The sequence below is a fragment of the Gadus morhua genome, chromosome 11, assembly GCF_902167405.1.
Source record: "Gadus morhua chromosome 11, gadMor3.0, whole genome shotgun sequence".
NCBI classification, from domain to species: Eukaryota; Metazoa; Chordata; class Actinopteri; order Gadiformes; family Gadidae; genus Gadus; species Gadus morhua.
The window spans coordinates 4,772,976-4,796,071 of NC_044058.1; the positions used below are offsets into that span (position 1 = coordinate 4,772,976).

The following is a 23,096-nucleotide window of genomic DNA, read 5'->3' on the forward strand; positions in this document are numbered from 1 at the left end:
CGGAGTATTGAAAGTGTTGATATTCTGGCCTCAGCTCAAGTCTTCCAGTTCCCTCTGGACGGACACACACATACTCCCACTCACACACACACACACCGGGGGGGGGGGGTTTATCATGGTGCTACGGCCCGAGAGGTAAGGGGGGGGGTGTATCATGGTGCTACGGCCCGAGAGGGGAAACTTTATCGCGTGGCACAGGTTGGGGGATGCGTGGTTATCGGGCATGAAGGGGGAGACGCAGGAATGCTAATGAGAGCCCATAGCGTGATTGAAGTGACATTTCCTGCTGAAACATGTAGCTTTAACGTAACCGCGCCCGGGGGCCGGCGAGCGCACGTGTGTGAGGTGGGGACAGTAATCACTAATTTAGCACCTCAATTAAGGCCTTGGATTCCGCCCCTCTCATCTCCCTGTCTGAGCCACTCACAGGTGATTGGCAGGGAGGCGGAGGGGGCGATGGGGGGGAGTTGGGGGGCCGGCGGAGGGGACAGTATTGAGGGATGGACTGTGTCGGCTCGGATCTGAACTAATGAGACAGGATTGTTTTTAATGGTGGGGAAAATGCCATCAGGTGCACAGGTCGCACACACGCAGCACTTCAGAACACCTACACACTTGCATGCACACTTTTCAATTTGAATTTGAAGTCCAATGAGTTGAATTGTGGATTTTTAAATGAATGACAAGAAGGGGGGTCTGGTTGATCCAGTTACCCCTGTAAATCTCCTGTCTCACCTCCAACCCCAGAAGTCTTCAGCGAGAGTAAAACACCACAGAACACATTCCTTATGGTAAAGGCTGTCTTTATTAGAATTAATTTGAAAATTACATTTCCGAATAATCGGAAAGCACATCAATGAAGACGTCAGAAATGGGTATCTGAGAGTGTGATGATCTGTAATGCACTTTAAATGTAGTTAGTGTGCAGTGATTCCAGATAAAGATGGTCTTTCTTCTTTTCATTCCTAGGAGGTCTGCCATTGTCTCGAGACACTCGGATCACAGTCGCAATGCTTTGACATTCTGCAGAATGCCATCTGCAAATACCTGGTAGGGAAAGATCAACATCAAGAAAGAAAGGCATCAATTCAAATTTCAAACTGCATTTTTCTCTGATGAGACGATATCGGGATTTAATTGTGTGTGTGTGTGTGTGTGTGTGTGTGTGTGTGTGTGTGTGTGTGTGTGTGTGTGTGTGTGTGTGTGTGTGTGTGTGTGTGTGTGTGTGTGTGTGTGTGTGTGTGTGTCAGGGTAAGCTGGGCGTGGTGCCTGACAGCCTGGCGGCGGGGCTGCTCAGAGCGGTGTCCAGGCTGCTGGAGCTGTCCGTGCTGCCCAGTGAGCCCATGCTGCACTTCCTGGCCCAGTGCTGCCTCAGCCTGCTGGCCCTACTCGTCACCCTCCAGCAGGAGGCGCCCTCACAGACCACACACAAGAGGTGGGCCTTGGTTGTGGGTAGACACGTGGCCCTTCTATAGACTTGGGGTGGCTGTCTCGACTCTCGTGACCTCTTTAACTACAGCCTGTAGGGGGCAGCCTTGGGCCTTCCCTGGAGACTTGTCACCTGCCTTTTGTTCACTTTATCAACTTTGTTTTTATCATGCATATTTTCATCAGTTGAACTGATTAATTAATTATAGTAAGATATTGTGGTTATAGAAGGGCACGACTTACATATAACAGACATGACAAATGATTAACCATTTTATGTTGATTTAAACATAAAGGAAATTCCTTAGCAAAAAAAAACAAATCATTAATCTATTAGTCCGTGTTGAGTATTAGCCATAAGGTGAGTATTATACATGAATGCATACATTTATCAAGAAATGTACATTTGGAAAATGACGTGCCTGAATGGTATTGAACAATCTACAACCAGTCCATCAAGTCCATCTAGTTCAGATTACTTTGAGGCGTGCTTTATTAATCGATGGTGTCGCCGGCGGAGTATGCAAGGCTCCATAGCTCAGTGGTTAGAGCACTGGTCTTGTAAACCAGGGGTCGCGAGTTCAAATCTCGCTGGGGCCTGAATCTCTTCATTTTCTCCCACCTTTTATGTGATCCTCTCTACCCTTATTTGTGTTTTTCCTTCCTCTGCAGCGAGGCGATATGGAGCGCGTGTGTGTCCGCGCTGGCCAACGTGCCGCGGCTGATGCGTGCCATCCTGCAGGCGCTGCGGGTCGGGGACCTGTGTGAGGAGGAGCTGCCGCAGCTGGGCCAGATCCTGTCCATGATGCTGCAGCACGCGCCGCTCCGCAGCCACCTGCTGGCCAACACGGCCCTGCTGCAGCACATCATCCAGGAGCTCACGGTAACCCAGGAGACCTTCAGACACACCTCTTCTGCTGAACCTCCTTCTGACGTCCTTCACTTGTAATCTCCTTGGTTTGATTCTACCTTTCTGCTAGGCATCAGTTACTGATTGGTAGTTTGTCGTTTTTGACTGGCTGAGCACTTTTCACTGTTCTGCACGAAAGTTTGATTTGATGGTTGATGAACTTGATTGGAATAGCTAGACTTGTTGTTTGTGTTTGACCTTTGTGGTTGTGAATAGCTGGACTTGTAGCTGTGGTAAGTGTTTGACCTGTGGTTGTGAATAGCTGGACTTTTTAGCTTTGTGTCTGACCTGTGTGCTGTTGTCTTCCAGAGGTACTCTCACGGGGAGACCAGGGAGCAGTGGCTGACGGACCTGCTGTATTGTTACAGCGTCACCATGGCGCACGCCTCCACCGCTCACCGTGGAAGCCTTGGGCTGAGGGACATGTACTGACCCGACCAGCGAGGAGCAAACCCAGCCCTGCTTCCCTTCACCATCACCCTGGATCTGGAAGTGACAGCGCTCATTCAAACGCAATGCAAGGGAAATGTTTAGAAACAGACGATGGGATTCTTATTGTGATAAGGATTAAGTATTTCTTTTTTAAAACCATGCCTTGACTTTTTTGATCATTCTTGTTTTTGCCTTTGTAAAACGCAACATTGTAATGCTGTATGTTGGCTTATCTGTCTGAATTTTCTAAAATTAAATGAAAACGAAAAAGAAAAAAAACGTTTTCAATTTGTTTATTTTTTGGCGTTACCTTTAACATACACGTAAAAATACACATTACGAGGTATATACTTATAACACAAGTGGAAATTGTAGTACAAGTTTAGATTTAGTTTGTGCAAGATGCAAATGCCAATTGGCAAAGATGGCAATGAGAGAGCAGCCTGCTGTGTTCCACGTGTTGGGCTGCAGGTGGGCAGGCTGTATGACTGGCTGCTGATTGACTGCCTCACTCCCCTCAACAGAAAGGTTATCAGTGTGTGTTTGTGCGTACATGCACTATTCTGTGTTTCCTTCCACAATGGATTAAAGGTTATCTTTTACACACAACTCAGTCAAATTAACCCCGCCTGTGAGGTCATCAGCCTGGTGTCATGCACATTCCTTTTTTTTTTTACAAAACACTTATTGTACCCCTCCCCAGTACAGCTATAGAAGGGAAGGCAGGCTGCCAGCTTGGATATGTGTGTTGTGTGTGTTTAACAAGCCACAGCCATGACCACCTGTTTGTGAAGCCCAGGTAGGCGAGACAACCATTTAATTCCTCTCACTGTGGTTCACCTGTGAACCAAAGTCAATTAACTCGTAATCTAAAGCCAATCGTTTTTTATCCTTGTTCGGTCAGGATCTCAGCGGCTTCAACACTACACCGTTCATCTCCATATTAGGTCCTGTGTTACTTGGTTATTTTTATATCATTAAGAAGTTATCAAGGATTGAATATTTATGAGACTATCGAGGCAGTCAATGTGGCAAATATGGATAGTTTCCTCCGCTGGTTGCAAACGTCCTCCAGACCGCTGTGTGGACTGGGAGACGTCACAGACGTCTGTTATTGGACAGTATAGTGTGAAGCGGTCTCAGTACTTCCCCCGACCCCTGCACGCCTGTCCAGAGCTCTGGGGTCTCAGGTGGTACGAGTACTGGGTGGCCTGGCTAAGGTTGTCCCCCAGGTGGACGCAGTCTATCCCACTCACTGTGGGAGCAGAACAAAACAACTACGTCAGGGGACTGTGGTGGGTTAGAATGCAGTATGTGTGTGTGTGTGTGTGTGTTTGATGCCTACGCTGACTCCCGGTGCGTAGAGACAAGTCCAGGAGCATCTGTGATTGGGCGCTTCTTAGGGAACGCCCCCGTCTGGCCATGGAGTTTCCTGAAAACAAGAGATGGTAAATATCATCAGTATTTAGCCAAAGCTGTTATCAAAAGAGTGATGTCATTAAGCAGATAGTGGGGGCAGGAGTATTGCTCAAGGATGCTTTCTGGTAGGGTGCGTTGGGAATCAAACCCAGAACCCTTCTTTGAATACACTATCATTTTAATTTTCTCAGAGATGCTTCTGATGTGTGCTCCCTCTAGATCACTCAGGTCCTCTGGCCCTGGCCTCTGAGTTGTTGCCTGGTGATGACAGAGACCTATGGGGAGGCGGCCTCTAGTGTCTCTGGTCCTTGCCTTTTGAACAGCCTGCCAGAGGAGCCCAGGACATCACAATCTGAACACCTTTTAAAGAAACCTAAAACATATTTAATTCAGCTTTCTCTTAATCTCATTTATTTATTTTTCTTTATTTTCATTTCATTGTTGTTAAGCACCTTGTATTGCAATTTTGTACAAAAGGCACTATGTAATTTTATAATTGTAATTTTATATTTAAATGGATATTTAGGAGAAAAGAATTCCAAGTTGATACTCTCGAGGTTACTTTCTACAAACACCAGTCTTGTCAACTGGTCTGGCGCCTTCAGTGAGCACATCGTTGGGTGTGGTGCCAGCGAATGAACTGGGTGTGTATGTCTTTATGAATTGACTCTGCAAAGAGCTACTACAGTCAAGGCTCCATAGCTCAGTGGTTAGAGCACTGGTCTTGTAAACCAGGGGTCGTGAGTTCAATTCTCGCTGGGGCCTATGTGATCAAAGGATGGTCTCTCCATCACATTTTCACACCTGGAAAATAATTGGCAGGTAATTGGATGTACCATCTGTCGATCACTTACAGAGTATCTACGCGAACGGTGATTCTGTGCCATTTTCTCCAAGAACGCTGATTGGTTCCGACAGACCAATTTGCAGATGCATATTATTCTGGATTTTCAGTTTATTTTATTATACTTTTTTGATATTTAGCAGACGCTTTATCCAAAGCGACCGGGGCTAGTCTCCCCTAGGGCAATCTGGGGTTAAGTGACTTGCTCAAGGGCACAATGGTGACAGCGGGATTCATTCAGGTCATTTCAGTTCATCCACGGGGCAGCAACGATGGTAGACAGAAAAATACCTCTGGACGAACAGGATAGACCTAAAACCAATCATCAGCTGAACTTGCATCAAATTATGTCGGAAGAAAGGCAAAAACATCTTTCTTATGAAAAAGGAAGAAAGCTTTAGTGCAGTGGTTTGTTCTTCCTGAAGAGAAAGTATACTGCCCAGTTAGCTTAGTGTCATGATAGTGGAGTATCGGACCTTGTCTGCTGGATATGTGTCTGAGCGGGGTTCAGGACTGGCAGAGCAAATCAAACATGAGCTTGCAGGGTCATCTGGTTCCCAGGCTGGGTGAAGCCTTGCTAACAGCCTGATGAACAGGCTGCTACTAGAATACATGCATAGCATCAGCTCTGGGCTGAGCACTGAATTCTGTTGCTTTCAGGGACCAAAGGCATCATAGGGCCCCGGGATACGCATATAATGAAATAAGTCATTCAAAAAATAGTCTAATTGAATTGAATTTTAATCCATTCCCTACCACAATTCCTGGCCATGTGCAACCCCCCCCCCCTCCCCCTCTACCTACACACCTACACACCAAAAAATGAGAGTGAGGGAGAATAGGTTTGGTAAATGTGTGTGTGGCTCCATGTGGCGTTTGCGTGCATGTGTGTGTTCTGCAGATAGCTCCATGCAGTCGCCTGACATTCCCCCTGACAGCTGTGAACTTTTCAGAGAGCCAGGACTGTCAGACCCAAGGAGGAGAGAGAGAGAGAGAGAGAGAGAGAGAGAGAGAGAGAGAGAGAGAGAGAGAGAGAGAGAGAGAGAGAGAGAGAGAGAGAGAGATGGATAGGAGCGAGACGGTGAGGAGGATGGGTGGGCTACAGCGTTAGAAGGTAGGGGTCTGTTGGGTGAGATGGTAGGCGGACGTGGGCCTGACTGTATGTGTGTGTGTGTGTGTGTGTGTGTGTGTGTGTGTGTGTGTGTGTGGTTTCTGCCCATTCTCCCGTCATCACCTGGTGATGTGTGCTGAAGGTCAGGGCTGTCGGTGAGGTGAGGTGAAACCAAGTGGTTATTACACACACACACACACACACACACACACACACACACACACACACACACACACACACACACACACACACACACACACACACACATACACACACACATACATCTTGTGGTATGTGGCTGTTAGCATCCTTACACGTTGTCAGCTGTTTCTACTCGTGCCGTGTGCTTGGAGTACAAGGTTCTTTCAGATCACAGTTGTAAATTCAGAACAATTTATTTTGTATATTTTTTTTATTCACCTTGTAAAAATGAATGATGTAATTTTTTTTTCTAATATGAAAATAGCCTTACCATATATGCTTTGCAGCACTGAGTTCTTATTGGCTGTTAACTTAGCGGATTGCGCCCTTAATTCAGTCTTCTTCCTGTTAGGGGTGTGGCTTGGATTCTTTGACTCCGCCCACTCCAAGGGCCCGCCCTCCTGCGGGCGTTCTCTCGCTCTAAACCTACGACAGATACACAGAGGAGCACACATTGTTTGTGAATGAGCTGTTGCAAGAAAGAAAGTGAGAAAAATTGGAAGATCAAAGTGGTCCAATAGGAAAAAAAACCTGTAGCGAAAAAAAAAAGAAGCTATGTGTGCTTATAAAAGCCTGCTAAGCCCAATGGAAACAGGACAGGCCTCCTGCTGCTGCGGGGGGGGGGCATGCATTGTGTAACCCTCCATGTAAGTGGATGATAAGGACTCCAGTAATTAACAATACAACACACACACACACACACACACACACACACACACACACATACAGAGTCACACACACACACACACACACACACACACACACACACACACACACACACACACACACACACACACACACACACACACACACACACACACACCCACACACACACACACACCTTCTCCAGGCCCTCTGGATGGTGCCTGCAGCCTCATTCCTCCTCCCATGCTGAGAGGGCTGCGTGCCGCGTTCCCTTGGTGTGCGCAAGGGGAAGGGCGTGTGTGTGGCGGCATGGTGTGTCCTGCCGGAAGGGGTTTTGTGGTTGGGGGCGGAGCGACACCTCAATGAAAGGGCCTGGCCCTCGGGGCCCTGCTCCTGGTTCTGGTCCCCGGCCCGGAGAGGCGTGCTTTCAGTGTCAGCCAGGCGGAGGGCAGCACGCCCCGCGGACCCCAGAGCCTCTCTGAGGCTCGGCAACGGGGCACCGGCCGCGCCGGGGCGTGCGCTGGGCGAGGACGGTCCCGTGGCCGTGGCAGTTGCTGTTGTCGGGCGTCTAGGGCTGGGTCTGGGGCTGGGTCTGGGGCTGGGGTTGAGGTTTGGGTTGGAGTTTGGGCTGGGCAGCCTCCCGCAGCTTGCGGAGGGGGAGCGTTCCTTCAGCTTGGAGGTGGTCACGTGACACTGGACGCCGGGGACGTCATGTGACTCCGTCTCCCTGCTCCTCCGAGAGCCTCGGCTCCTGGTGTGTGCTAGTGTGAAGAGAGGAGGGGTGAGTGCATGACTCTGTTACAACATTGTGTATAAGGTATTGAACTTAAGCAGGCAGCATGCTTCAAAATAAGTCCTGTTCTTTGGCAGGATGAGATCACAGAAGTCCACTGCAGATCAACGTTCTTTAAACTTAGTGCGGATTTGAGGAGGTACCTAAACGTTCCATTAGTGAAGACCAGTGCGCTTTCCTTGCAGCAGGGAATCACATCCCATTGAATGTGTCACTGATCGCAGTGGTTCACTACAGGATCACTTTTCAGGGGCTGATGCAAAGATCTCACCATTGAACCGGCGTGATGCACCCTGTCACCTTTCTGTTTCCGGAGCTCTTCTTTGGCCTTGAGACGTTCTGCTTTGGAGGCCTTCCTAGGCTCCGGCACCGGGTCATGCAGGGCCAATCCGTTCATCTTGTTGGCCAAGGAATGCCGCTGATGCTCTGCTGGCGTCCGGCCCGACTCGGCGAGGGCCACGGAGCTCTGCTGCTGCACCTCCCGTCGACGCTGCTCCTCCTCCCGCTTCCTACACACACACACACACACACACACACACACACACACACACACACACACACACACACACACACACACACACACACACCATACGCACACACACACACACACACACACACACACACACACACACACACACACACACACACACACACACACACACACACACACACACACACACACACACACACACACACACACGAGTAGGACCATTAGAATAATTCTGGACTTTATTTTTGGTGTGTGGTGGCACACTGGTAGATACATCTCCAATGATACGTACATAAAGTGGGATTCAATGTGGAGACTCCATTGTAATGTGGGCATTAGAATGGTGGCCGTAAGTGAATGGATCCAAGCGGTTGAGGATGGTATGGTTAATGAGCATTGCTCTAAAAGGGATCTCGATCCCTTTTAAAGCCTGTTCAAACATTTCTTTAATGATAAGACCAATCAGCATTCAGGGGTATTTCAGTTAATGACCAGCCACAGTCTGCCCCAAAAAAAGAAAGAATTCAAGATCAATCAAAACTATATTTGATCGGAAATGGACTCAATGAGGAAGTTAAAAAATTAACATAAAACTTTTCTCAGATTAGAATATGTCTTTGCTAAACTTTTAACCCGCATTTGGCAGGAACAAAGCAAGCAAGCAGGTCACTTTGATTGGCCTGAGCTTTGTAAACAATGTAATCAGTGTCATTGGGAAACACAAACGGGAATACCGGGATGGTCTAAAGAGGTTTTTCATGAGATAGTGGTATGAATGTCAAAGGGTTGTAGGATCAAACTCCAATGTTCACAGTCTACCTGTATGCATCTATGAGCAAGATGCATAAACCTTACCTGCTCGTAATAACCACTTCATTGTGAATGGTTCAGGTAAAAAGGTTTGCCATTAGCGAGATGAAGAGAACCCACAAAGAGGTTCTCTTCCAGACATATGACATTTACTACTTAAAAGAAATAAAAAATAAAAAGGACAAAAAGGTGAAATTCTGAAGCCTTCTTCATAGGAATGTGCCGTCTGATGGCAGCGCTGGAGACGGCATTAAAGGTGACTCTGAGAGCAAATGACAAGAGACAGCCAGGCTGAAGATCAGGCAGAGGGGGAAGACGCATGTGTTTGCCAGGATGACACAAAGTGAGATAGATACGGGTGCAGTGCGGCGGCTCCGGGGGGGCCACACACAATGCCTTTAATTGTCAATAGTCAATTTGTTTAGCAAGTTAGCGACACTAATCGCCGGGAGAGAGAGCGGGAGAGAGAGAGAGAGAGAGAGAGAGAGAGAGAGAGAGAGAGAGAGAGAGAGAGAGAGAGAGAGAGAGAGAGAGAGAGAGAGAGAGAGAGAGAGAGAGAGAGAGAGAGAGAGAGAGAGAGAGAGTGAGAGTGAGTGATAAGAAGAAAAAGCGAGAGAGAGCACGAGGGCGGGTGGAAACTTTGAACAAAAGGAGCTAGTGTTTGCCTAGGTGGGAGAAAAAAACCTCCTTGTATGTCCAGGCACACGGATATGGAAATGCTATATGCAGATGTGCGTTGTGCTGCGGTGGGATTTGAGTGCGGGAGTGTGCGTGTGTGTGCGGGAGTGTGCGTGTGTGTGCGGGGCGTGTGCTCTCGCTCCCTCACTTGGCGGCGTCCTTGCGGAGCTGCTCGTGCCTCATGAACAGCTGCTTCCTCTCCTGGAAGGCCTTGCGCACCGTGTAGCCCTTGTACACCGCCTGGATGGAGGCGGCCGCGATGTCCTGGATGGCGGCGATGGACAGGGCGCCGTGCTCCAGCATGAACTGAGTCACCTCGCTGTGCTCCCCCAGCAGAGCGTAGTCCAGGGGCGTGTACCTGCCGCACACACACACACACACACACACACACACGCACACCGATGCACACACGAACAGACACACACACACACATGCACACTCACTCGCATACACGCACACACACACAGACACACATATATGCAGACACGCACACATAAACACACACAAATGCAAATCAAGAGAGAGGCAGACCGGGAGGGACACACAAACACACACACACACACACATACATACACCCACGCACAGACAGCATTGGTCATTTGCATGCAAGTGCTGGTAATTGTTACACATGCACATACATGTATGTGCATGTATGTATCTCAGTAAGCTGAGCTTACGGTCCCCATATGTTCCCTCAGGCAGTTTCACATATAGATATAACTGTCTGCTTGGCGACACCAAGTCGAAACTCTTTGATGCGTGACCTTTTTCCGTATCGGGATGGGGGGTTGAGGAATGTTTTTTTAATGTTGTGCGACTCGCACGCACCTTTCCACATCACAGACGACGAAGGCCTTAAGAAATCAGCTAGAGTGGTGGCTACTGGGTTCCTCCCTGTTTGTGTGTGTTCAGGGTGGTCGTCTCTCTCAGCCCTCCTCTGGCCTGTCCTCACCTCTCCTCCGTGTGCTCCATGTGGTTGGGGAAGGCTTTGTACCCCAGGAGCAGCTTGACAGCGTCCAGGTAGCCGTTGTTGCAGGACCAGTGGAGAGCAGTCCTCCCCTGACACACAAACACACACAGAACTCCCATCGTACATCCTGCACAACACCCAGCATCCCCCCTCCCTCATCCCTCATCCCTGTCCCCTCTTGAGGGAAATGGTACCTCCTTGTCCTGGATGTTGGGGTCGGCGTTGTTCTCCATGAGGACCGCCATGCAGGTGATGTAGCCTCCGTACGCAGCGCACTGCAGAGGCGTGCGCCCCGCCTGGTCCTAGGCGCCGGACACAGGGGGAAACCCTCTCACAACCATGGACACAGGCTGGACTATAACTGGCTCTCCATGACATGCATGGCTGTGTGTGACTGTCTATCACTCATCATTCTGGATGAAATATGCTTTGTATTTGTTTGTACGTGTGTGTCTGTACCTGCACATTGGGACTGATCCCGTTCTCCATCAGCACCTGGCACACCTCAGCGTTCCCGCCCAGGGCGGCCCAGTGAAGGGCCGTGTGGCCGTCCACATCCACCAGGTCAACGCGCGCTGAGCCTGCAGCATGTGAAGGCAGTGGACCCGTTGAAAAGGTCCCCGCAAGACTCCACATACTCAAGGCCCCATGAGATCAAAGTCCCCATTCAACTTCCCCACAGACCAACGCAGAGCGGGGTCGGTGAACATGTACGAGCCAGGCCTACCCTTGATGAGAGTGAGTATGACGTCTCGCTGCCCCATCTCACAGGCCCGGAACAGCGGCGTGTGCTTCATCACGTCCAGAGAGTCCACCATGGCACCCTTCTCCAGCAGCAGGCGCACCGTGCTCACGTGGCCGGAGAGGGAGGCTGCATGCAGGGCTACACGCACGCGTGCGCACACACACACAGAAATATACACACACTGGTCATCAAAACCAGATAGAACAAGGACAGCAGAGAGTTTGAGTCAAGGGAATCATGGAGGGGAATATAGGAGATCCAACCAGGCAATAGACTATGCCACACTGCCTACTGCGCCTCTGGCCTGCTTCTACTCCCCCTCTCCTCCCCCTGGAGCTCTTGGCGGGGCTAAGCCCAGTGGAGGGTTAAGCAGACAGAAACAAGTTCAATGAGAAGGAATCCAGTGCAGCCTCCTCGTGGCTAAACGCTGCGTGTCCCCAGACAGGAGGGATTAGAGTCAAGTGCATGGAAGTGATCCCAGCACCAGCCTTCACCCCGTCTCATTAGCATGACTGAAGCGCTACATATTATTCATGCATAAACAATTACTGCCTCAATAAGCAGAGGGGCGGAGGCCCTGGAGAGTAGGGCTCTCAAAAGCCTAGCGGTCAGGGCATGTGTGTGTGTGTGTGTGTGTGTGTGTGTGTGTGTGTGTGTGTGTGTGTGTGTGTGTGTGTGTGTGTGTGTGTGTGTGTGTGAGTGTATGTATGTTCAGGTCTATTGTGTCTTCACTGCCAGATGATGCACGTGGTTTCTCTTTGGATGAAAATGGGCTAACCTATGCTCTATGTGTGTATGTGTGTGTGTAAGAGTATTTACATGCAGATGATGGTGTGTGTGTGTATGTGTGTGTGTGTGTTGGATCGCCAGAAAATTCAATCACGGGATACAATAGCAGTGGCCATGATCTGTACAGCAAGCTTACTGGGTTACACTCATTTGCCTGAAACTATTACTTCCCTGACCCTATTCCTGTCTCTCTTAGTCTCTGTCACTCTCTCTCTCTTGCTCTCTTACTCTCTCTCTCTCTAACTCTATCTCTCTTGCTCTCTAACTCTCTCTCTCTCTTTCCCTCTCTTTCTCCCTTTAACTCTCTGTCTCTTTCTCTCTTACTCTCTCTTTCTTTCTCTCTTGCTCTTTAACTCTCTCTCTCTTGCTCTTTTACCCTCTCTCGCTCGACAGCCCTGAGGGTAATCCCCCTGTGCTTCGTTTCCACACATCGGGGGAGAATCCCCTGTGACATCATCATCGCTGGGCTAGTCCAACACCTACGTCTCCTCGGGTGGCGAGTTCCAAGGTAAACTGCAGAGCAGCCCACATTGTATCTTCTTTGTCTGTGTACATGAGTATTGATCGTTTGGATTTTGACTTTTTCTCTACCATGGATGTGACCGTGTGTGTGTGTTCTTATTTGTTGCACATTTGAACTGATCTCAATAAGATGTGTGTGTTCCAGCGCAGGGGGTTAGAGGAGGAGGTGGAGGAGGAGGTGGAGGTAGAGGAGGAGGAGGAGGTAGAGGAGGAGGTGGAGGGGGAGGAGGAGGTAGAGGAGGAGGTGGAGGGGGAGGAGGAGGTAGAGGAGGGGGAGGAGGGGGTAGAGGAGGGGAGGAGGAGGTAGAGGAGGCGGGCCGCGGCTCACCCGTGCCCCCGTACTTGTCGGCCATGTTGATGTCCATGCCGGAGGTGAAGGACAGCATGGTGCGGATGACCTCATCACTGCCCTTGCCGGCAGCCCACATGAAGGCGGTGCGTCCCTCCAGGTCGGGCTCGTCCTTCACCGAGGGGTGCGACAGGAACACCCCCACCGTCTCCTTTGGGCCCGCAACCACACACACACACACACACACACACACACACACAATATACACACAATACATAAAACAAACACACATACAGACAATATACAAGGACACACACACAACACATAAAACAAACATACACACACACATAAAATATCTAACAGACACGCACAAACAATTCATAAGAACACACAGGCACACACAAAACATAACACACCCACACACATGCAAACATTATATGTAAGAAATCACACTCACACATACACACACAATATCTAACAACACACACTCACTCACGCACACACAATACATAAAAAGACACACACACAAACACACAGGCACACAAATGTCAACATACAGAATTGTGCCCTCTTCAATGGCACAGCAAACCCACACAGAAGCAAACTTAAGCAAATACAGTTGCAAGATTTAATACCTATTTGCGGGCACCACAAACCAAAAGAGAAACGGTCACGTCAGATCGATACAGGTCTCCCACGAGTCACTCACAAGTCACTCAGATCAGATGAAGTACTGCAGATGTGGTTTACATAGGTCTCATGAGTGTGTGTGTGTGTGTGTGTGTGAGTGTATGTGTTTGTGTGATAGCCACCCACAGCGTAGTTGCTCTGGGCTCCATAGTGAAGGGGCGTGGCTCCCTGGCTGTCGGAGGGGATGGTGCCTGAGGTGTTCCTCTCCAGCAGCAGGTGCACGATCCTAGCATGGCCTGACACAGCATGGCCACAACATACACGGACGTTAACAGAGGAAACATGTGGGACATGTTGATGTCGAGTTAATAACAACAGCAAAGGTAAAAAGGAGACCCTTTATCAATGTTGTCATGTGTGGGAGCTAGGAGGAAACGTTTCTCTTGACCCAGATGGTCTCCTGACAAAGTACCAAATTGTGGGTCCGCAGACATGCCACATATACTTGTAGTGCGCGGGAGGAGCGTGGACAGAGGCACCGCCCCAATGAACCAACTGTTATATGTAGGCCCCAGGGGCCTCGCGTGTTTTGAAGATCCTCCTAGACTGAACATCAGGACCAACACACCTGAACCCAAAAGGGCGAGCCCATTGAAATGGTTCTACATGTTACGGCGTCTGCCGTGGATGCTGGCAGGAGCTAGGACCACTCTGTGTGGTTTGTCTGTCTGTGTATTGTCCTGTTTTGGGCGGAGCTAGCGGACTCCATTTTCTCCGGAGTCCTCCCTTCTCCGGCTCGACCACACACACGTGTGGATCATCAAAATCAACGCTTCCTGCTCATCTACTCCGGCTTCTCGACCATTCGTCGCCAGATCGTCAAACAGTCTACATCCGTTAATAGCGTTCCTGGTCTCTATGTATCTTCGTCCTAACATGCTCTGCTCCTGTCCAGACCATCTGACCACCGCGGCGCTGTTCCTCCACGCTGCCTTCCTGGTTTCCACACCGACCCGGCGGGCCTTCTGCATCGACGAGCCTCCGCTCATCCCCATCGAATAAACATTTGAGCTATACAACCCTCGTCTGTTGTCGACCCCTCGGGCCGTAACAGGACACGTACGTGGGACAACTCACCCAGCAGCGCGGCCCAGTGCAGCGGCGTTCTGAACAGGTTGTCGTACGCCGTGACGCTGCAGCCGTGGTACGAGGTCAGCAGGTCCACCACCGCCTCGTTGCCGTCGGCGACCGCAAAGTGCAGCGGCGTGCGGCCCTCGTAGTCCTGCCAGTTCAACAGGGACTCGGTGGGCGCCGCCTCCTGTAGAGAGAGAGGGAGAGGGGGAGAGAGAGAGAGGGGGAGAGAGACAGAGAGCAAGAGAGAGAGAGAAAGAGAGAGAGAGAGAGAGAGAGAGAGAGAGAGAGAGAGAGAGAGAGAGAGAGAGAGAGAGAGAGAGAGAGAGAGAGAGAGAGAGAGAGAGAGAGAGAGAGAGAGAGAGAGAGAGAGAGAGAGAGAGAGAGAGAGAGAGAGAGAGAGAAAGAGAGAGAGAGAGAGAGAGAGAGGGGGAGAGGTGCAGAGGAGGATGGATGTTGAGTTGATGAGTTTGATGGATCAAAACATTGGCTAAATGATAACAGGATCCATGAGCAGTAGATGTGTGTGTGGTGGCCGTGCGTACCAGGATGCAGCGGACCGTCTGCGTGGCGCTGGGCTCCTGGCTGTGGGCGGCCCAGTGCAGGGGGATCTTACCCTCGCTGTCCGGGATGCCGATGTTGGAGTCGTGCTTGATCAGCAGACGCACGTGTTCCGGCCGGTTGTAGAACGCGGACCAGTGGAGGGCGGTTTGCTGTTGGGGCAGGGGGAGAGAGTCAGAGACAGAGGCAGAGCGGAAGAGAGAGAGTCTGATCAAAATCAAATCGGATCAGGGAAAGACGCACACACACACAGGCAGTTGAATGTAAAAGTCCTTAAGTGTGTTATAGCTAAATGTATCTTATGATAGTGTGGGTTGTGTGTGCATTCATGTAATTAAACCAAGGCTACTAAAGCACAGGCAGATCATTGACTGGAAAAAGATTGAATTGAAATGACAGCAACTACCGGAGACAACAACGCACACACAGTATCTGAGGTCGGCTGAAATCACTCTCCCCTGGGTGGGTGCGTATGGTTGTGTGTGTGAGTGTGGTTGGGGTGTGTGTGGCTGCGTGTGTGTTTATTTGTGTGGTTGGGGTGTGTGTGGTTGTGCGTGGTGGGTGTGTGGTTGTTTGTGTGGTTGGGGTGTGTGCTTGGTTGTGTGTGTGGTTGTGGTGTGTGTGGTATTGTGTGTGGTTGTGTGTGGGGTTGGGATGTGTGTGGTTGATTGTGGGGTTAGTGCGTGTGAATGTGTGTGGTTGTGTGTGTGGTTGGTGTGTGTGTGGTTGTGTGTGTGGTTGTGTGTGTGGTTGTGTGCGTGGTTGGGGTGTGTGTGGTTGTGTGTGTGTGTGGTTGTGTGCGTGGTTGGGGTGTGTGTGGCTGAGTGTGTGGTTGGTGCTTGTGAATGTGTGTGTGGTGGAGGTGAGGGACCTTGTTCTTGTCCTGTGTTTGTGGTGTTGTGTTGTTGTGTGTGGTGGGTGTGTGAGTGAGGGACCTTGTTCTTGTCCTGGGTTTGTGGTGTTGTGTTGTTGTGTGTGGTGGGTGTGTGTGTGAGGGACCTTGTTCTTGTCCTGGGTGTCCACCTCCCCGGGGCCGATGTGCTTGAGGAGCAGGGCAAGGGGCTTCAGGGAGGGGTGTCGGGTGGCCAGGTGGAGGGGGGTCATCCCTTCCAGGTCCTTCTGCAACCAGTCTGCACGCCTCGACAGCAGCAGCTTCAAGAAGCGCACGTTGCCCTGCACACACCGCGCACACGCGCACACACACACACACACACACACACACACACACACACACACACACAAAGTTAGGCATTAGGAAGTGTCTTGTTCAATGAGACCGCTATCCATCTCCTCAGTTTGTGTGTGTGTGTGTGTTTGTCTGTGTGTGTGTGTGTGTGAGAGAGATGCCCTGCTCAACAGTCAAAGGGCTAAATACCCAGTCCTTTCCTGTCATGCAAGACACATCCTCATCATCATCATCATCATCATCATCATCTGTACTGCACCCCATAATGACATGTAACAGCTGTCAGAAGAGACAGGCACACAATTTGTAAGCACGTCTGCATGCGCATACTTGTCTCCGTGTGTGTGTTTTGTATATCTGTTAGCCCTCTCACCACCATGTCACAGCCTGACAAATCTATCTTGAGTGTGAGCATGCATCTAGACTGCGTGGATGTGGATGAATGATGTGTGTGTGTGTGTGTGTGTGTGTGTGTGTGTGTGTGTGTGTGTGTGTGTGTGTGTGTGTGTGTGCATACGTGTTGTCTGTCCTCCTTATTCTCAGCCCAATTAGATCAGTAATCCCTGGCCTCACTCCCTGTCTCAGCCACTTATTGATCAGATGTCAGGGAGACAGGGTCTCCGTTGGTGAGGACCCCCGCCTCCCAGACCACACACACACACGCACAAACACACTCATGCGCACGCACGCACAGACAGACACACACACACGCGAACACACACACACAGACACACACACACACACACACATACACACCCTCAAAACCTATTCCTATACCTTTATCTTTAGGCGGATGATATATAAATGATTAATTATAATCTTTGTGCCACTTTCATGCTACTTACCATGCTACTTACCATGCTACTGAATGGTTAGCTATCAGTTGACCGCCTGTTCTATAACTTTGAGTAATATTGTAGTTTAAAACACACCATGTGCCTCTGGTGAAAGATACAGATGCAGAAAGACAATCAAGGAGTTCGTCTTTTTATAGGTTGCCAATGACTTCAGGACTGACAGCCCGAAACCACCGCCACTAGGGGGCACTGACTTCCCACCACAGCTCTGACTCCAGATTCCTTGTTGTGTAGAAATAATCTTAACACCCACTCCCCCTGGAAGCCACCTGAGTCTCTCATCCGTTCACCTCCATCATAACTCCTCGGAGCTATACAATATCTGACCTCGTTATCCCATTCCTATAGGTGCTGGCCATTGTTTATTGGTAACTGTTTATTGTTTATTTGATGTACTCCAATTGTCCTTGTATGCATGTGATTGTTCACATCAAGAAATGGATAAAAGTGTATGGTAAAGAGAGGTGCATTCTGGACATGAACTGAATAGCGGGTAAGGTATTCCATTACCTTCTGTATCATGGTTCTTCCCACTCACGATACCATTCTCACCCGATGAATAGTATTATAAAATATAATATAATAACAACATATTTTTGGATTCCATGCTTTATGTTTTTAACATATTAAAACATTTTTTACTGAAGTCCAAGGTGCATGGCTTTCTGTGATATCTATTGGGGATTCTAGGGAACGTATTCTACGGGCTTGTTTTGGACAAATGTCACACACATAACTGAAGTTTGGTTTGAGTTGTCATTCAGTGATCAAAAAATAAGCTGATAAAGGTTTGCCAACTCAAAGCCCAAAGAAACAGCATTGGTAATAAATACTGCTACAGTAGATTATTTCTTTAAAAAAGGAATAATAATAAACAAATTGCGGGTCTTTTGTGGGCCACTGTGGGACAAGAGTGTCTCTTATTGTGTTTATATGCTCATGAGCTCTAGTGGTGTGTGTGAACTTCGTCTGTGTGTGTCTACAGCGTACCTTGTGTGCTGTGAGGTGCAGTGCGGTGCGCTGGCTGTGGTCTGTCTTGTTGACGGACGCTCCTGCCTTCAGCAGGGCCTCGGCACAGTCCAGCCGGTCTGCCAGCACGCAGTACATCAGAGGGGTCCGCCCAAACTGGTCCTCGTTGTCCCGCAGAGAGGGCTGGGCTACACACAACCACACGTGTCACACACGCGCACGCACGCACGCACGCACGCACGCACGCACGCACGCACGCACGCACGCACGCACGCACACACGCACACACACACACACACACACACACACACACACACACACACACACACACACACACACACAGGCTGAGTCTCAATTCAGGTAGGGTAAGGGATAAGGGGGAGGGCTAACATCCCCTTGAAATTACAATTTTCGATAGGCACCCTTGCAACGCCACAGTTGTGAATTGCTCCCGCAACACCTTGCGTGAAAATGGAAAATGTTTTTTGAAAGTGTTTTCTGTTTTACTAATTATTAAATCAATGATGATGACCATCGCATTATCATTATGCCGCTTAATATTGCATAGGCATTTTCTTTATTCTTTACAACAAGCACAACCACCAAAACCCCCGGAGCGGAGCTCCCGGATTCAAGCCGGGGGCTCCGTGGGCTGTCCGGCTGCGGGCAGCCCAACAGCAAGCCCCGCACCAGCACGGCCGCGTACGTTTACATGCACAGCCTAATCATTTTAAAGCCATAGTTTGACTATGCTCCTCAATTGGACAACTGCAATATTACATACATAAAACGTATCCGATTTCGCTCGTCCATAGATCGGTTAAAGGTGTTTACATGCATCCATCCATCCATCCATCCATCCATCCATCCATCCATCCATCCATCCATCCATCCATCCATCCATCCATCCATCCATCCATCCATCCATCCATCCATCCATCCATCCATCCATCCATCCATCCATCCATCCATCCATCCATCCATCCATCCATCCATCCATCCATCCATCCATCCATCCATCTATCTATCAGTTATTATATATTGTACATAACATGTGGCCATATAACCCAGTTGTGACATATAATTCCTTCTTATTTGCTATTTGTTATGTTTTCTTTCAGGAGATCATTGAAGCCGCTGCCATCAGAGAGCCAATCCCTCCACCTCAAGCACCTCTTCTGCATTGGTAGCCCTAAGCCCCCAAACCCCCAGGAAGATAGAAAGATTAACCACCCACTGAACCGACCGAGTTATTGATAAAATGTGATGGTTGATGCCTTTTTGTAATGTGGAATATTAGTTTGATTATATCACTGGTTCTTGTTTGTATGATATTTATGTTTTACATGGATGGCATACTAACTCAAGTTCTGTTTGTTCTGGCTTTATATATTATGTTGATCTTGTATGTTTGATCCAAAATAAAGTGCAATATTGCAGTTCCTAACAGATTGTGAGCATGAATAATATTGTTATCTAATCATACCGTGTTTTTCCATGTGGGTAAGGTTGCATTCATAAGACATTCAAACTATACAGTAAAACTCCAGAGACAGATATTGTCAAAATATCAAAAAAATTACATTAAAATAAAGATCAAACCCTGTCAACGACTACTAATGACATACTGTTGGGTCTTGAAGGGTTGTCGTCTCATTTCCTAGGGGTAGGGTTGAGGGGTACGGTTAAGGGGTTGGGGTAGGGTTAAGGTGGAGATTTTGGTAGAGCAAAGGAACGAGATTGGGCAATATTCACATATAAGACAGGAACTTCATCTACACGTCTATACCTTCATCGAAACACATTGTCAGACTTCAAGCGACCTGATAACGATACAGCTGGTGGCTGAATGCCAACGGCCCTCAAGAATACTTAATTTGTTAAAAAAACAGAACGCCCCTCTGTCATCCTTCCATGACAGCCAAACAATAAAAACGACATGTGACTGCACTCAGGATCACATGGTGAACCCCCTGACCTCTTCTGTGTGTGGGGGGTCATACCTGAGCGGGGGGCTGTTGGGAGGGAGGGCCGCCCCCCGTGCTACTGACCTGTGATCAGCTTCATCAGGGTGCTGCGGTCTCCGTTGACCGCCGCGGCGTGGACCGGGGAGCCCAGAGAGGACGGGGCCACGCTGGGGGCCTCGGAGGTCTGCAGCCCAAAATAAAACAGTGATACATATGTGTTTATAATGATCTGGATCTAGGACTTGAGCATTGGACATTGGGGTTTGCAACCATAACCTTTGGGCTTGGAGTAAGACATCCAACCTATCCTCCACCTTTGGCTTTTTGGTAACACCGAACCATCAAATATCACGATGTGTAGTGGTCTGCCAAATCAAGTATTTTCTTTATTTAAAATTGTAATCTTATCGTTCAGGTGAGGAATGCTAACCAACTGAAGTCCTATAGCAAAAACAAGTGAGAAAACATTTCTGGGCTAATCAATCAATCAATCACTGCCATTTCATATTACCCCTGTCCCCCCCGTCTTCAAAATGAAATACAGCTATTACTCACTAACACAGATGCTTTCAAATAAGGGAGCTAATGTATGCTGACAGTGGTGAGTGTGTGTGTGTGTGTGTGTATGTGTGTGTGTGTGTGTGTGTGTGTGTGTGTGTGTGTGTGTGTGTGTGTATGTGTATTTCTCTGTGTGTATATGTGCACCCGGAGAGGGGGTTAAATCTCTTCCTGGCCCCACTTAACCGAAGCCCAGTGAAGGCTGGGTAATCTGCAGACAGGAAGCAGCTGGGGAGGGGAGACCCTGGCGGGGACTGTGTGAGTGTGTAAGAGGGGGGTCTCACTTCATGTCTTATTCATATCTCATTAATACTGCAGCAGGCCTTGGTGTGTGTGTGTGTGTGTGTGTGTGTGTGTGTGTGTGTGTGTGTGTGTGTGTGTGTGTGTGTGTGTGTGTGTGTGTGTGTGTGTGTGTGTGTGTGTGTGTGTGTGTGTGTGTGTGTGTGCTTGGATTTGCCTGTGTGTGTGTGTGTGTGCTTGGATTTGACTGTGTGTGTGTGTGTGTGTGTGTGTGTGTGTGTGTGTGTGTGTATGTGTGTGTGTGTGTACTGAGAGATGTGCAACTTGCCCTGCGGGGCGTAACACAGAAATCAATTATTGCTCCTAAACACATAAACGCCAGAGACACACGCGCAGTCCAGGATTTTGGGTTTCTCCCAGACATTTTCATTAACAGCAAATATGACAGGGCTGACTCACTGTCCATGGGCAGAGGTTATTTAGAATAGATTCAAAAAACAAATGTGAAGCCCACCTCCCTCCACACACATGTAAGAAACTGCATATGCTGTCCTCCTCCTCCATAAACATGAGCATATTCATAACACAGCTTTAGCATATCAGCACATGCTAGGCCCAGGCCGACCCTCTCTGGTTCCTCAGTGTTTAGGGTGTGGTGGTGGTGACCTGATGGCCCAGGTCAGCACCCTGAGATACTCCCCAGAGAAGGCTGGGGAGACAGGGAAGACCACTGAGCTCTTCATCCTCCTACTCCTCCTCCTCCTCCCCGTCCCTCCCTGCCGCCACCTCGTAAAGCCTGCTCCTGTAGACACTGCGTGCCGCATGGCAATTACCCATCATGCTCGCTGCCTTCTCACGCTCTGCCAAGTAACCCTGTTTTGTCCCAGAGAGGGTTAACCAAGGTTAGTTACAGAGTTAAGTGAGGTACTACAGGTAAGTGCAGCAGTTTATGGTTGTGGGTCAATGTTAATGCATGTGTGCTCCTAGATGTGTGTTTTTGTGTGCGCACAGGCACTTGTGTTTGTGTGAGTGAGTGTGTATGTGACACATGTGCCTAGTCATGGGAAGTGATTTTGCGTGAGAGCAAATTTTTACAGGGGCTTCAGCCAAATCCGCCACAAACTCTTCTAATTTGGAAAGATTGCAGTCACTCGCATGCGCATGCATTCTCTTTTTCTATCAGATGCACGTACACACACACACACACACACACACACACACACACACACACACACAAACACGGGATTTCTTAATCTGATCTAATATACAACACATGCTGAAATAAAAATGATGCCATATGGCCGTACCTTCAAAACACAGTATTTGTACATTGTCTTCTGGTGTTAACAACCTATTAGACAGGGAGCCAAATTAAGCAATCTGCCCTCTACTGTTTGATGTGTTTTTTTTATAGTCACATCCAGGGCTGCCTAAAAATGTTCACTTCCACTTTCTGTTCACCCACCTGAACTTTTGAGAATTATAGGATGCCCCCAGCTGCTAAAATAGAAATAGGAATCAATCTGATAATAATAGGAAACATAAAAGCCCCAAACAATGCCTAATCTTTTTAGTGTGTTGATTGACATTCTCATAGACAGTGGGAGTAAGAAGTCAGTAGTTCACAAGTGCCACACTGCGTTTCAGCTGCACCCGTCGTGTGTTAGAATTTGTCTAAAAAGCTTTTTTTTGGGGGGGTGGGGGGTGGGGAGGGCAGTGTTAAAATTTTAACAAAAGTAGAAAAAGCCCAGGTCCTGGGGAGAGCTTTGGGTGGGCTTTGATGCTAGTTCCTCTGGGAGTCCTCGGCTCATTAATATGAAGACAATAACGCAGAGTCCGCCATCGATCGGCGGGGTCTGGGCTGGACGCTGCTCCTGGAGAACCACTATTGATCTGTGGTGATGCTGACATTATTTAGACC

At 48.9% G+C, this 23,096-nt stretch overlaps 2 protein-coding genes and 2 non-coding genes across 6 annotated transcripts in view; 3 read left to right on the plus strand and 1 right to left on the minus strand.

Annotated features, from left to right (window-relative positions):
• tex10 (testis expressed 10) overlaps positions 1 to 3,053 on the plus strand; it is a 16,255-nt gene extending 13,202 nt beyond the window's left edge. For both annotated transcript variants that reach the window (XM_030369819.1, XM_030369818.1), the window contains 4 exons: positions 970 to 1,050; positions 1,251 to 1,435; positions 2,101 to 2,311; positions 2,648 to 3,053. In XM_030369819.1, the coding sequence (XP_030225679.1) occupies positions 970 to 1,050; positions 1,251 to 1,435; positions 2,101 to 2,311; positions 2,648 to 2,770 (600 nt within the window). In that variant the 3' untranslated portion in view covers positions 2,771 to 3,053. The remainder of the gene's footprint in view (positions 1 to 969; positions 1,051 to 1,250; positions 1,436 to 2,100; positions 2,312 to 2,647) is intronic.
• trnat-ugu (transfer RNA threonine (anticodon UGU)) lies at positions 1,956 to 2,028 on the plus strand. Its single transcript has one exon. It is a non-coding gene; the product is annotated as a tRNA-Thr (tRNA).
• The window catches only part of invs (inversin), a 26,179-nt gene continuing 6,130 nt past the window's right edge, over positions 3,048 to 23,096 (minus strand). Inside the window, exons 3-19 of one of the 2 annotated variants that reach the window (XM_030369817.1) lie at positions 20,462 to 20,561; positions 18,432 to 18,593; positions 16,398 to 16,571; positions 15,383 to 15,550; positions 14,844 to 15,024; positions 13,893 to 14,002; positions 13,116 to 13,287; positions 11,459 to 11,614; positions 11,191 to 11,312; positions 10,926 to 11,033; positions 10,714 to 10,820; positions 9,910 to 10,119; positions 8,084 to 8,292; positions 7,187 to 7,751; positions 6,617 to 6,771; positions 4,116 to 4,202; positions 3,048 to 4,025 (exon numbers count right to left, since the gene is read on the minus strand). In XM_030369817.1, the coding sequence (XP_030225677.1) occupies positions 3,910 to 4,025; positions 4,116 to 4,202; positions 6,617 to 6,771; positions 7,187 to 7,751; positions 8,084 to 8,292; positions 9,910 to 10,119; positions 10,714 to 10,820; positions 10,926 to 11,033; positions 11,191 to 11,312; positions 11,459 to 11,614; positions 13,116 to 13,287; positions 13,893 to 14,002; positions 14,844 to 15,024; positions 15,383 to 15,550; positions 16,398 to 16,571; positions 18,432 to 18,548 (2,757 nt within the window). In that variant the 5' untranslated portion in view covers positions 18,549 to 18,593; positions 20,462 to 20,561 and the 3' untranslated portion in view covers positions 3,048 to 3,909. Of the gene's footprint in view, positions 4,026 to 4,115; positions 4,203 to 6,616; positions 6,772 to 7,186; positions 7,752 to 8,083; positions 8,293 to 9,909; positions 10,120 to 10,713; positions 10,821 to 10,925; positions 11,034 to 11,190; positions 11,313 to 11,458; positions 11,615 to 13,115; positions 13,288 to 13,892; positions 14,003 to 14,843; positions 15,025 to 15,382; positions 15,551 to 16,397; positions 16,572 to 18,431; positions 18,599 to 20,461; positions 20,562 to 23,096 lie in introns of both variants that reach the window. The other variant, XM_030369816.1, reaches the window with a different exon arrangement.
• trnat-ugu (transfer RNA threonine (anticodon UGU)) lies at positions 4,882 to 4,954 on the plus strand. The gene has a single exon. It is a non-coding gene; the product is annotated as a tRNA-Thr (tRNA).